Source organism: Xiphophorus hellerii, chromosome 17 (assembly GCF_003331165.1).
Source record: "Xiphophorus hellerii strain 12219 chromosome 17, Xiphophorus_hellerii-4.1, whole genome shotgun sequence".
Lineage (NCBI taxonomy): Eukaryota > Metazoa > Chordata > Actinopteri > Cyprinodontiformes > Poeciliidae > Xiphophorus > Xiphophorus hellerii.
In genome coordinates, this window is record NC_045688.1 from 9,365,451 (window position 1) to 9,380,111 (window position 14,661).

The 14,661-nt window shown below is 39.2% G+C and overlaps 1 protein-coding gene across 2 annotated transcripts in view; it reads left to right on the top strand.

Annotated features, from left to right (window-relative positions):
* The window catches only part of ptn (pleiotrophin), a 46,599-nt gene that overhangs the window by 21,572 nt on the left and 10,366 nt on the right, over positions 1 to 14,661 (top strand). Inside the window, exons 1-3 of one of the 2 annotated variants that reach the window (XM_032588836.1) lie at positions 7,187 to 7,208; positions 9,154 to 9,248; positions 9,938 to 10,111. In XM_032588836.1, coding sequence (XP_032444727.1) covers positions 9,155 to 9,248; positions 9,938 to 10,111 — 268 coding nt within the window. In that variant the 5' untranslated portion in view covers positions 7,187 to 7,208; position 9,154. Of the gene's footprint in view, positions 1 to 7,186; positions 7,209 to 9,153; positions 9,249 to 9,937; positions 10,112 to 14,661 lie in introns of those variants that run through there. The other variant, XM_032588835.1, reaches the window with a different exon arrangement.

Here is a 14,661-nt window from a genome sequence, read left to right on the forward strand (position 1 = left end):
CAAAAACAAATCATCGCCATCCAAAGAAATAACTTTTCCTTTTTGTCCCCCCCAAAGTTATCCACATTAATTTAATCATCACTCTCTAAAGGTTGAAAAATCCTCACAAAAGAAGATAAATGCTTGTCCAGTTGACATTTTAATGAGCCACGGCAACACTAACATACAAAAAAAAAGAAAAAAAATAGCTTAAATAGACGATGTGTAACAATTATCACATCTAGCAGTCAGCTTGGAGATAACAACCATCTCAAATGTCAACCACCATCTTGCTACAAATTGAATCAATATTGTTTGGCTAAATTACCTGTCGAGGAGAAAACAATCAACTCCCACGTCAATCCAAAGACCTTTGTTTTTCAACAGCAATAAACGCTACACCAACATTTCTATTTTGCCTTTTACTAATCCATCTTCTGATCGTAAGCACCCTTAGGCAAGTGTAATTTCTCATGTGACACACGGGCGTCATAAAACAAGGGAATTCTGCAATTTATTCAGCAAATAAACAGCCGTGCATTAAGTAAAGCATTAATATCCTTTTTACAGCACACACATCAAATCTATTATTTATCTTTTTCCATTGCTATGCACTGTAATTAAAACTGTTATAGCAGAGACAAAAGTAGACAGTGATTATGCTGAATTATTGCACACTAAACATATAACAAACATTTTTATATTAAAATTGCTTATTTCAGTGTTTGCATTATTTAGAAGACTTGCATTTAGATTCCTAGATGGTGAATAAGAATGTTTTAGAAAATAAGGGTGGAGAATTTTAGAGCAAAAGCAAATAAGTTGGTCGATTAATTTATCGTTCAAGTAGGAGACAAAACAAAATGCAGGTTACTCACATCCTATAAAGGTGCAACACTTACAGTCACTGAGTTTGTAGAAGCGTTTTGCATTCGGGGTATAACTTTTATACCTCTGGCCATTGAATTGATTGGATCACAAAAGTTAAATGATTTGGAGGGATGCCTCAGTAAATCATGTTGGTTGTTTGGTTTGCCACATTTGGTTTTATGCCGTCAGAAGATGCAACCTTCTTTTCTGTTTAGAAGGCCAATGCCTTCCTGAGTGTAACAAATGTGCAGCTGTTACCCTAACAGTTTATGCATTTTTGCATCATGAAGGTTATCCTGCAATAGTCAGCCCCGCCCACTCCTCACTACTCCCCAGGGCTGCCTACTGACCAGTTCTCCGTCTAACAGGTCCGGAAAATCTCTGAGACCTGGGTATTACCCTAAAAGTACTCTATAAGAGATAATCTGTTTAAACTGGTGGCGAAAGTGATTCGTCTAGCTCTAACTACCTCCAATCCAGAAGTTATGACCCTTTACAGTTAAGAAACAATCAGCTGAGTAGCCCTCGCAGCTGCATAATTCCAATAACCACTTCTGTTAACGGTAGCCCACTTTCTAAATCATAACTTGCACTTGGAACCGGCTAGATTATGTTTAGTGACTTAGATGTAAGTCCCAGGGTCATTATTTACTCTCACCAAAGGAAATTACGAAGCCTCCTATTAACTGGAATCATGTATATTGGTTTTACCTTAATTAAAAGAACTGGACAAAGATTAAATGACTCTATTAATTCCAATGTCCACCAACCTCATTAGAATTTTGTAGTATAAATTTATTAAGCAAGCTTAAGCAAGGATATGCGACATACAAATCAATAATCAATCGTATATAGTTCAAAAACAGTGTAATAAAATTTACATGTACAATCCTACTACCCTGTCTCCTTTCCCTAACTCAAGTCGCACTTTCTGAAATGGAATTTCAATGAGCAGATTCAACTCATACCCAGACGATGGTGGATCTTTTGGCAACAGGAATTTCTAGCATCCTTGGTTGAGGTCTTTGCCTTGTGTGGAAAACCCTCCTTAGAAAGGAAACAAAGCAGAACGGGTCCGAATCCTTTTGCAAAACCCAGTTTCTCATCCCTGAGGGACCTTTGTCCTTCCTCCAAGTCTTGTTGCAGAGTTTGAAATTGCTGGGTTGAGACGAGACCAACGGTCGAATAAAGAACCAGAGATGGGGCGATGGGACCCAGTCCTTTCTTAGCGGTGTGAAGTCCGAGCTCCCCCGTGGTTCTGAAGTGCGGTCCGTAGCTCAATCTGCTCCTGCAGGTTGTCTCTTCTTCTGCGCCGCCGGACTGGGAACAACTGGTTCCTCTTTTCAGCCCGTTTTTATACATTTCTCCACCCTGTATGTGTATGGGGGGGTTTGGTCTACGTGACTTTCTTCACATCTGCTGTCTCTCATGAAAAAGTCCCCACATTTCCCAACCTGTTTTTGCTGACCGTAATGGAAGTTCCCGTACTTCCCCATTCCCCGTTGCCTCAGCCAAACTCACCGCACCACCCCTCCTGTGCGCTCTGGCCATCTGTTCAGAACTGCTTGCGACATTTCCTGTTATCAGGACCTCACCCATACATTCCTCTTCTTTCTCTAACTCACTGTTCCATCTGTTACAATCATTAAACACATTTAACCTGTATTATAAATCATTTACCATAATCATTCCATAGTTAAACCATTACAGGAATTATTACAGATCATAGTTCAGAAAATACATTTCAGAAGGTTATTACGTGATTATGTGTAGTCATTTTACTAATTATATTCATTCATATTCAACTTAATCAACTTTTAATCAAACTACAAGATTACTTATTTTTTTCTCAGGCCTCTATGTACCTTTTCTGCATGCACCCGGAAAGATCTCACACCCTATGCCAGTTTTCTTGACAATCATTACTTCTTTTTTCTAAACACTTTGGAAAGGTTTACAGTAGTTTGTTAGAAAGCTGGATTCAGGAGGAGCAGTGAACTTCACATGCTTCCTGTGGGAAAATGACCCTGATCTTTAACCCCCAAGAGATTCTGGAAGGTGATGGAAGTTTATATTCATCTGGTTCACAAAAATCACACCAGAAAATGTAGACTGGTCCTTCCTGGTCGGGGGTGAACATTTACCTCAAGTCAAGTTCCAGTATCCTGGATCTTTGTTCACACTCAGCCTAGGATTAAGTGAGAAGTGGGTGAATGGATGGGAAGCTTGTCTACCGTAATGCAGGCACTGCAATCTCTGTTACAATGAAGCAGAAGCTGGTAGACTGGCTGAAGCTTTACAGATAAGGGAGGGAGCTTGATCATCCAGGATGTGTTTGGAGCAGAACTGTTGCTCCTCTGCATCCAAAGGAATAAGCTAAATGGTTTTAGTCTCTGATCATGATGACCTCTGGATGTCACCCGTTGGAGGTGGCCCAGCCTTTTACGCTGACAGTGACAGGGAGGTTTCTTCAGAACTCACTGGAGGTACTAAATATTCTGACACGAGAGCGCCTCGGGTTCCTCAGAATGAGTCAGAGCGTCTCTGATAATCCTCTTAATAGTGACTCTTTAGGCAAGACTCCAGGTTACCTACAACTTAAAAACAAAGACAATGGATGGATGGACAATGACTGGCCAAGTGTACCTGAAACATCTATACAGACTTAAGTTGGTGGAAAACATTGCTGCTGTTTTCAAGTGAAATGCTTTCACTGCTGACTAGATCTGTTAGTGCTTGAAGTTTTAGATTTTGTGCCCGAAATATTATTTATCTGGATTTTGTCAAAGAAATGGTTTGTAAAAATCGACTGTGGAGTATTTTTGTGATTTAATTTGGGTGTAAGACTTATTGTTAGGATATTTTGCAGAAAATACATTCCAAAGGTAAAAGAAGGCGAACAGACGAGGCTCTGCTATTAAAATACATGTGAATATGATGATTCTTTCCAAGTCTACCGAGAACACCCACCAAAAATGTTAAAGAAAGTTCAGTCATCAAACAAATATATACTTATATTTAAGATCTAAAACAGTTGCATGTTTTAATGATCAAGATAATGAGACAGTAACAGACATGGACACAAACACATTGTTGAAATTCTTGATTTCCCAAAGAGAATATATTCCCCACTACTGTTATCCATTTAAAAGCTTTAAAGCCTGACAACAAATCATAAAGATTTGCTTGGCAGGAATAAAATATGATCCACTGAGTGACTTAATATCATAAAATCTCAGCACACCAGTTTCCTAAAGTTAAGAACTAGTGTGGAGATCTGCCATCCAGGATTTCTTAATAAAAAAAACAGGATGTTTAACTTTAGATTTGTCATAAACAGAAGATTTTATGAGCTTTTGTTAAATTGCTGCAGCATTTCTTGACACCTGTCACTGATCATTTGGAATGATTTATCTATTGTGCTCAATAAAAAGAATCTGGCCTGTTTTATCAGTTTTATTGCTTTATTTTAGTGATGCATCAGAACTGTGAATTAGCAGGCGACTCATGTATTTCGCTTTTTTTCCAACTCTTCAATCAATTATCGTGTCTCGAGTCATAACGTAGTCTAAATCAGATCAGTGTAATATCTATTGCTGTTGGCAGTCCTTGTTCATTTTGAAGAGTTTGGCTTGTGAGTTGTCCCTCTTGTCGTTTTCCATGTTCCCTAAAGCAACGCTGAGAATGATCCAGGAGGAGAGAAGACACTTTGATGAGCAACGACCTAATGATCACTGAATATTACATTTTGATTCTGTTCAGTTTTAGAACGATGACTTTGCTTTCCTCAGAGCAACAGAGACATTTCAGTCTTTACTGATTGTTGTCTCTTCAGACATTGCTAATAATATCTAATATTACATTGTTGCACTGCATCAACGCAGCTGTTGTAGTGAAGAAGCCAGGTGGTTGAGGGCGTTCTTTTCAAGCTGGATCTTAGCAGATTTCAGAATAGTAATGGTGCCGATCCTGTAGGTTGTTCACCATATGCACAGCTTGCTAAGCAGCAAACAGAATTTTTAAAATTAGGGGAAAATGGTCAAACCAACACAGAAGTGATTCACCAGACAGAAAAAGAACAGTTTTCTTTCACGGGCATCTCAATTTTGACCTGAAGTCACTAAAATGGCAAAATATGGTCAAGATTTTTGCATTGGGAGCAAGTGTCAGCCAAAATCCACCTCCTGTAATTTAGAGCTCTGTTGTACTGAAAGCGTCACGAAAATGTTTTAGATTAGGTTCAAAAGGCGAGAAAGAAAAATAGAATGAACTTCTGCAGAGGGAGAGTATAACTCAGATGTGCAAGTGTGCTTTTTCTCCTGCAAGTCCGGTCGATTGGCCACAGATGAACAGCGCAAAACTAATGTCTCAGCCTCCGGTGCTTGTGGCATGTAAACACTATTTATTAGGTTTCAGACTGTGGCTCCTACTTTCAGAGTTAGCAGGAGAGGCAACATTTTGTTTTTCTTTCCTTTTTTTTTTAGTTTTTGCAATTTGTTTTGCAACAGATTGTGATCAGAACATCCCCAGGAGTCATGCTATCAGTGTTTCCTTTAATGAGCTCTGGGTTTTTGCTTGGATCTGCCTCAGACCATCGTAATGTGTAATATATATACACCTGAATACAGAGCGTCTTATCTTTCTGAACAAAAGGTTGACTTTCTGAAAATCTTTTGAAGAAAAAAAAAATCTACATAAACTCTGAAAATTCTTCCAAAGTTTTCTCTCTTCCTGCAATCTTCAGGAAACTCAATGACATTTACTTATGAGTGTTTCACTTTGCTACACCTTCAGCTGCAGCAATTTCCTATATTTTTTTGGGATCCACGGAAAGCTTAGTCATGATTAATGAGTGTGGTTATCTTGTGTCATGCTTGTTGGGTATCAAATAAGGCAGGTCATTAGGATATCTTAGCAAGTTATGATTTAGATCAGAATCTTGGCTGAAACTCTGGACAAACTAAAAAAAAACTTCCAGCTATAAATCAGGAAAATGTCTTGGGTGTTTATTTAGGTTTTTCAAAATAAACAAATTATTCTTCCTCTTCTAGGTACCATTCAGCATCAATCATAATTTGATTTTTCTTGTTTACTATTAAAAACATAATTTTGTGTAGATTACAGGAAATATCATATAGGTTAATCTGTACACACAGTTTGGTTTCTTGCCTTTTTCCTTTCTGAGAGGCACTTCGATATATTTCAGCACATTGTGTGATCCGAACACCAACTTTGTTAAATGCTTTAGAAAAACTGCCTTTTTTCACTAAAGTGGCTATAATAACAGCCGTGAAAGCAGCCTGATGCCACCTGCTTGACAGGTAGTAGGAGTTTCTGATGGTGAAGTAAAATTTAAATAAATATGTCATCTCACTCACTCCTCCTTTATTGCGGTGGTAAAGCTGCAGATGGAAACTATCTGGTGACTTTCACCTAATTTATTGAGAAGGAGACCTTGTAACCTTGAGGGACTCTCCAGCTGCAGCAGTAATATGCAGAACTCACTCTCTTCATTTAAAGTCATTATTTGTCGTCCCTTACTGTTCCTCCTCTGTCGCTCTGCTTGTGACTAACTGAGGAAAAGCTTTCTTATCTTCTGAAAGACTAAATTCCTTTTTCATAGAAATGGATCCTTATCTGGAGTCTTTTATTGGATTTTTTTATATGAAACTCTTAGAAGTCATTGTATATACTTCTTTCCACTGGAGTTTAATGCTTCCTTTTTTTGTTGTTGCTTATGAAGAAGAACAGTTTGGACTACGTTACAGTCAATATTAAAGTAAGAGCAGGAGACAGAGCCTGAATATTTAATCAAAGTTGGATTTTCCTGTGAGCTGCCAAAAATAGAAAAGAATAAATTCCATCATACGGAGGATTCAAATGGCTTTTCAGGAGCAGAAAAAGTACCGGCGCCACCTTACAGCGCAATATGAGTTTCCTGAGTTCTAATGAGAATGTGTGCTTAAAGAGCTGGCAATAATTGAATTTGAGGTTTAAATATACGCATAGTCAGACTAAATCTTTGAAACAAAAAGTCAAATGTCTATTCAAATGCTAGAATGAAATCACAAAGGACTGAGACCCAGCTCTTGACAGATTAAAAATGACAAATGCACATTATTTCCCTGCAAGGCTCAACTGTTCTACAAGAACATGAAAGGAAAAGAGCATTTTTGGTAATTGCCTGAGTCCCATGCTGTCTCCCTCTCAGAGAGCCCTGTCTGCCAGAGAATCTTACTAAGAAAAGAACAAATAAGGAAAAAGGAAAGGGCAGTACGTACAGAGGCAGCAGATTCTTTCTGGCAGTCCCGGTTAGCAGCTTCCTGGCGTTCTCAAAATCAACAGAAGAATCAAGAAAGGTAAGGGATTTACTGCAGTTTTCATTTCTGAATCCTTAATTGACGGATTGTAAATGAGTAATCCTGGCTGATGGATAACTAGGGGACATAAATCCAAATGCGTTCTGCTTTTTCCTCAATGTTTCTGGTTCTGTCGTCATCGCCGTGGCAGTAGAATTTTTCCTGGAGCAAAAGCAGAACGGGTCAGTGAGCCTTTTGGACGCCAAACCTGTGAAATCTCCCGACATACTTAAACCTCACGGCTACTTTGCACTTTGTTCTATGCAATAAGCCAAGACGGGCAAGTCATTAGGTTTGATTATTGGTAAAGGAATATACATATTAAATGTACCATATCTTAAACTACCACAACAATAATTCACACTCCTGTTTAATGGTTTCATTTTTCTTTGCAAAACACCTCAAACTCAGTCAAACTGGATAGATGGCATTTGTGAAGTCTTAGCTAAAGATTTTTGATCAAATTTAAGTCTGAGCTTTGAGTGGGTTATTCTAACACATGAATATATTTCGATCTAAAGCACAGGTGTCAAACTCCAGTCCTCAAGAGCCACTGTCCTGCAGTTTTTAGATGTGCCACAAGTACAAAACACTGGAATGAAATTGCTTAATTACCTCCTCCTTGTGTAGATCAGTTCTCCAGAGCCTTAATGACCTAATTATTCTATTCAGGTGTGGTGCAGCAGAGGCACATCTAAAAGTTGCAGGACACCGGCCCTTGAGGACTGGAGTTCGACACCCCTGATCTAAAGCATTGCACAGTAGCTGTTGCTGTATGTTTAGGTGCTGGAAGTTGAAACTCTGCCACAAACTGAAATCTTTTGAAGCTTCTAACATCTCTGAAGTCTCTCTTTCACAATAAAAATCATCGTAAAGGTCAGAAAGCTCATATTCTTTTAAACAGCAAGATATCCCACCTGGCCTGCGATGCGATTTTGCAAATGGTGCACACAAAACTAGGCAAGGCTTTAAAAAAATACAGTTGTAAGTCTAAGTGACTGACAGCAGTAGGAGGAACAAGGATTGAGAGTTTTCTGAGTTCTTTTAAAAAACTAATTTACCAATCAGTTTAAAGAATGCTGTGGTTAGAAACTTGATCTGACGCTTGTGATCAGCCCAGGATATAATTTTGTCAGTGAGGGAAATGAAGTGTATTTCTGTTAGTTGAATATTCCGTAATAACACATCTTCGATTTGAATTGGTTGTACAAAGACCTAAAAGTTTTTTGGTTCTGGTACTGAAAATAGTTCATTATTGTTTTTATTTCCTTAAGAAGTTATATAGCCATCCATCAGTCATGCTGATAGATGGCTATTAATATTCACTATTAATATTCTCGTCTTTGTAAAATGGTTAAATGGTTCATGTCTGTGTAAAATGTTCCACTACGCTAACTGGTTAGCTTAGCCGTTGTGTTTCCGGGCTGTGCGAGGAGCTCAGGTACATGGAGAGAGCATGTTATGTCCCTGCAGAATCAGTCCTGCTGTAAGGCAGTAGTGCTAACCACCGAGCCTCCACCCAGCCGCCTCCAACATCACCGGATTAAAACCGATACAATCCAAAGCTTCATGCAGTTTTTAAACTCTTACATTCCATTTAGCCTGAGGGCAGGCGAAGGTTTGTAATGGGACTGGTGTGATGGCTTTATTTGACAGCGACAAGCTCGGATCGACAGCACACACACACAAACACGCACATGTGACTGTCATTGCGACTGCTGTGCAGACAATCAAAATGTTGATGTTAGAGGCTGGCACAGTGGCGGTGGCTCCAGATAAGACGGAGAGCTGGAAACGCTCCAGGCTTTCCTCTGATCTCTAAAGACTTTGGACAACTATCGCTTCTCTGCTCACCTCCATGTTCCTCCAAAACATCGACCCTCTAAAGTCCATGTTTGTCTTTGGGGAGGCTGTTAAAATACTTTTTTATGTATCTGTTTTCAAGAATGCCTGGACAGAAACTGTGGACACGGGTGGCTGTACTGGCCCTCCTGGTGCTAACGGTGATGGCAGCCGTAGGAGGGAAAGCAGAAAAACAAGGTGATTACTGCAACCTGTCAGCACACTTGTGTTATAACGAAGCAATTTGGACCGAGCAACTTCAAATTAAGAAATACACATGCAGGGCTTCCACTTCCTGGGTGATTAATTTACCAGGGCACAACTTAAAAAAAAAATCCCCAAAAAGTTTTAGGTTGAGGTAATTGGTCTCTTGTGAAAGTTTACAATAAATCGTAATTTGCAACAAAGCGGAAATAAGTCTGAAATGTTCCTCCTGGGAAAGGAAATAAATTTAAGCTGGTTTAAATTAGAGGGAAAAAGTTTATTTGCATTGGAAATTAGTGCAAAAACCTGAAGCAATTACAAAAATACAACAGAGGAAATTAATGTTGTTTTTATTTTCATTTTAAAACATGAGCATTAAAAACATTGTAAGAAGAAAGTTAGAGATGAACAAGAAGGAGAACTTGGATAACTTTTTGTAAAAAAATGTCAAAGAACATCTTTTTTTTTGCTAAAAATAAACAAATTAAAAGCTGAAATAAGTGCATTTATTTAGAAGGGACATGGACAAAAATATACAATTTAAAAACTACTTACTTCAAAACTGTAAATGAGACTTGAATCTGATTTCTCCTGCTTTGTTGCACTGTGCCACAAAATAATTCAGACGAGAAGCTACTCAGAGTTTAGAATATCTGCGTCTCCAACATCTGTTATTCGTACAGGAAAGAAGGAACGCAAATCTGACTGTGGGGATTGGCAGTGGAGCGTGTGCGTCGCCAACGAGGGCGACTGCGGCCTGGGCACCAGGGAAGGAACGCGCACAGGAACTGACTGCAAGCAGACCATCAAGACCCAACGCTGCAAGATCCCCTGCAACTGGAAGAAGAAGTTTGGAGGTGAAATATTTCTTCTTCAGAGTCTAGAGATGTGGACAGTTTTGTTAGCATCAGTGGAAAAGACATGTAAGGCCCTACAATGGAATAATCTTTAATTGCAGAAATGTTATCTCACGCCAATACATTTAGAAAAATGCAATTATTACTTTGCGCACATTTGTTCAGTTCTTTGCTGAGAAATAATTGCTTTTAAAAAAATAATTGCTTACAATTCTGCTGTTACTACATGGACAGGGAATAGTGGATCCAAATCTAATAAGATTATGAAAAAAGGCCCTTAAAAGAGGGCCTGAAGTGCTTTCCCACAAAATTATTCGTCTTACCTGAGCAAAGAAATCAATTTGCAGTCCCAGCAGAGTTTTTTTAGACCTTATAATATTTAGTTATAAATCAGAATATGCTCTGACAGGCTGGGGTCACCGATTCTGTTCATCACTTTCATGGACAGAATTTCTAGGCGCAGCCAAGGTGTTGAGGGGATCCGATTTGGTGGCCTTAGGATCTCATCTCTGCTTTTTGCAGACGATGTGGTCCTTTTGGCTTCATCAGATCGTGATCTGCAGCTCTCGCTGGAGCGGTTCGCAGCCGAGTGTGACGCGGCCGGGATGAGGATCAGTGCCTCCAAATCCGAGGCCATGGTCTTGAGCCGGAAAAGGGTAGAGTGCCTTCTCCGGGTCAGGGGGGGTGTCCTGCCCCAAGTGGAGGAGTTTAAGTATCTCGGGATCTTGTTCACGAATGGGGGAAGAAGGGAGCGGGAGATCGACAGGCGGATTGGCGCAGCGTCTGCTGTCAAGCGGGCGCTGTACCGGTCCGTCGTGGTGAAGAGAGAGCTGAGCCAAAAAGCGAAGCTCTCGATTTACCGGTCGATCTACGTTCCCACCCTCATCTATGGTCATGAGCTTTGGGTCATGACCGAAAGAACGAGATCGCGGATACAAGCGGCCGAAATGGGTTTTCTCCGTAGGGTGGCTGGGCTCTCCCTTAGAGATAGGGTGAGAAGCTCAGTCATCCGGGAGGGACTCAGAGTAGAGCCGCTGCTCCTTCACATCGAGAGGAGCCAGTTGAGGTGGCTCGGGCATCTGGTCAGGATGCCTCCTAGACGCCTCCCTGGTGAGGTGTTCCGGGCACGTCCCACCGGGAGGAGGCCCCGGGGAAGACCCAGGACACGCTGGAGGGACTATGTCTCTCGGCTGGCCTGGGAACGCCTCGGGATTCCCCCGGAGGAGCTAGAAGAAGTGGCTGGGGAGAGGGAAGTCTGGGCCTCCCTTCTGAAGCTGCTACCCCCGCGACCCGACCTCGGATAAGCGGAAGAAGATGGATGGATGGATGGAGGCTGGGGAAATTGTAAAAGTCATAGGCTACCTTGGGAAATTTGGATCAACTTAGTTAAAGTAAAATATAAATTTAAAAATGCCTCAGTAAGAATTATACTTTAAATTAACTTTTGATATTCAGCTATTTATTTCAAGTATTTTGGTTTTTGTATTTTATTGTGTCTGTTTTTTCTTTACTCCTTTTTGTATATTTCTTAGATTCCCTTTTTGTTCATTCTGTCGTCCATTTGTTTTGTTTTTTTTGTTGTTGTTTTTTTACCTCTCACTCAGCTGCAGCCGTTTGATTAGACTCAACTGGTTCTAGTTTTTCTAATTACCTCCACAGCTTTTATGAACTTCCTCTTCCTCAGTTCCTGCTGTTTGCTATTGCACGTGTTGTCCTATATGCGCCTAATCGCTGGGTCCTTTCATGTTTATGTCTGTAAATAATAATAATCATAATAATCTGCTGTTATCTTGACTTATTGTTCATCATTGAGAACCTACTATGACATTATTAAGAATACTAACACGTTGGCCACAAGGGATTTTTGTTTGTATTTTCTGCTCAATTAATTTTCTGTTGATTTTTATTTTGAGAAAATACAAGCAAAATATAAGATTTTTTCTTTTAAAGGCTTTTTTCCACAACCTTTTACTTGTGTTGGCATCAAATCTAAAAATTGTGGAGAAAAAAACAGCTTAATATTCATAGTATTTTAGTTATTGACTACCATACCCAGAGAATTCCACCCTTGTACAAGTACATGATTTCCATTTGTTGCTCCACTCCTCCTCATAATCCATTGTTGCGTGTCATTCAGACAAACAATGGCCTCATTTTCAGAACAGGAATGCATAAGCTAGCTAATTAGAGGTAGAACAGAAATGTCTGCTGAGAATATGATACATTGTCATGGAAATAACCATCCAACATCGTCATTGCCAGCACAACAGAGTAGCAGGCATTGTTTTTACCTTGTTTGTGGGGGCGTGTAAATGGAACCACCATGAATAGGGTTTGGCAGGTTCATAAATCTCTGGACAAATTTTGTCAATCCACAAGTGTCGCCGCTGTGGAAGGGACATTCACTCACCTTTTCATAGTTCTAGCTCGTCTAAACAGCAGTTTCTAAAGTGGAATTTGTCCAACACATCGTTTTTACACCAAGGGAGATCTCGGTGTGAGATTTCTGAAGCTGAAATCTCTTAACAGTGACAACCTTGGGAGACTTTTGTTCCCAAAGTAAAACCTGTAAGGCTTTGCAAGCAAACCATCAGAAATGAACAGAGTAGCAAAAGTTTTGAAAGGATAGCACAAAGTTACATAGATCCAGACTTCAGAGGAAGGTTGCTTGAGAGAATGAAGTGGATGTAGATCAACATTCCCATGTTTGTGGTAAAGTTCCTGCAGTTACTGGAACATATCTATGATGAAAACCAGTGTGTGGCACTGGGGTCACCCCAGCTGGAAGGCCTGTCAACATGGCGGCATCCTGACCTGGAACGTTTGCAGCTCTGTTCAACACGGCTGTGATGCTGTCACTTTGACAAAGTTTGTCCACGGACACATTTGGATTTTAAAGGTTTTTTAAAACAACCTGGCCTGAACTGGAAGTGCCTGCAGGGTCAGGATTTACCATTATGTTAACGCCACACACATACAGAAGGTGAAACTATCACCACTTACTCTGATATACTACAACATTCCAGTCCTGCTTGCACAAAAAAATACATATGGAGTCAGCAATTCCACCGTGGAGCCTGGAGCAGCATTTAGATTCTGTGCTGCTAAGCAAATTATTCTCGTCAGAGTGTAATATGTGCAAAAGTTTTAAACCATCATAATTTCTTTTCATTGTGCCTTCAAGGGGTGGTGGTTTCCTGGATGAATAAACCCCTGGGAAAGTCTTATTTCAGATGGGCTTTGGCCTTTTAAGGTTAACGCTAGTCACTTTAAGTTCTTCTGCATGCATAACCAGATACGACAGAATAAAAAGCAAAAAAAAACTTGTCTTTAACCTGTCTGACAATGAAAATCTGAACTTAATTTATTAAACAGGATCTCCAAAACTGCAGTTTGACCTGCATTTTCGGAGATACTGACCAGCTGTCAGGCCATTGACATTTACCTTTTGTCAAAATCACTCCAATGCAAAGGCTGGTTAATTTTTTTATTTTAACATATCAACTTTGAGGAAAAGTCGTTTACAAAGGAGCAGCGGCAAAAATATAATCAGTTTTATTGACTTTCTGTCCATTTCAATCAACATATTTACTATTTAAAACAAGCAGAACATCTCATCTTACCCCCGTTGGCCTATTTGTTATAAATATCCACTTTAATGTTTTTGCTTTTCTTTTATTAGATATTTTATTGCCTTTTTTATTGCCTGCTGTATGGCAGCTGTTTTTTATTTTTAAGCTTCTGGTTCTAGTTTTTCTAATTACCTCCACAGCTTTTATGAAAGCTTTTAAAGTTTTTAAAAGTACAACACGACATAAAGTCAAAAGAGGTAGCTGTTAATAATTCTGCAGAGTCGTTGTTTTCATTAAGTGAGCCCAAAATAAGGAGTCACCTTTGGGACTACTGACAGAGGTTACAAACACTCTCAATGCATCGTACAGAGAGAAACCGCTCACACAATGCACCGCAGCCACTCTATGAATTTTAAAAACAAAGTTTAAACTTAATGATATTTATGTATTCCTGGTTTGTATTTTTTTGTAAGATATCTATGAATATAAAGTGAACACAAACTTCCTAACCCCAACATTTAATTATGTACATATGACAAACATTCATTCATAGACTTCAATTTCACTTTTTATGATATATAATAGTTAAAACAAGATAATGGAATTTTTTTAAATTTGAGATTAGATCAGCAAAGCTAAATAATTACATACAGAGAAAAGGTTTATTACTCACTGATTTAGAGGCAGAGGTATAGAAACTCTTTGGCACAACAGAAATATTAAAGTACTTGTCAGAAAACTGTAGAAAAACATTTGCATTCATATTTTACATTTATGAAGGTAAAATAAAGAACTATACGGGCATGTAAAGAACAACAAGAATACTCAACAAATCATATTTAATAATTTTCAAACCTTTAATTCATTTCTTTATTGAAAAAACAGGCAGCGTTATGAAGCTTATATTCAGAAATAGCAGTGTATCTTTGCCAATATCTTTGATTTAAATGATGGGTATATGATTCTTAGAAACTGAGC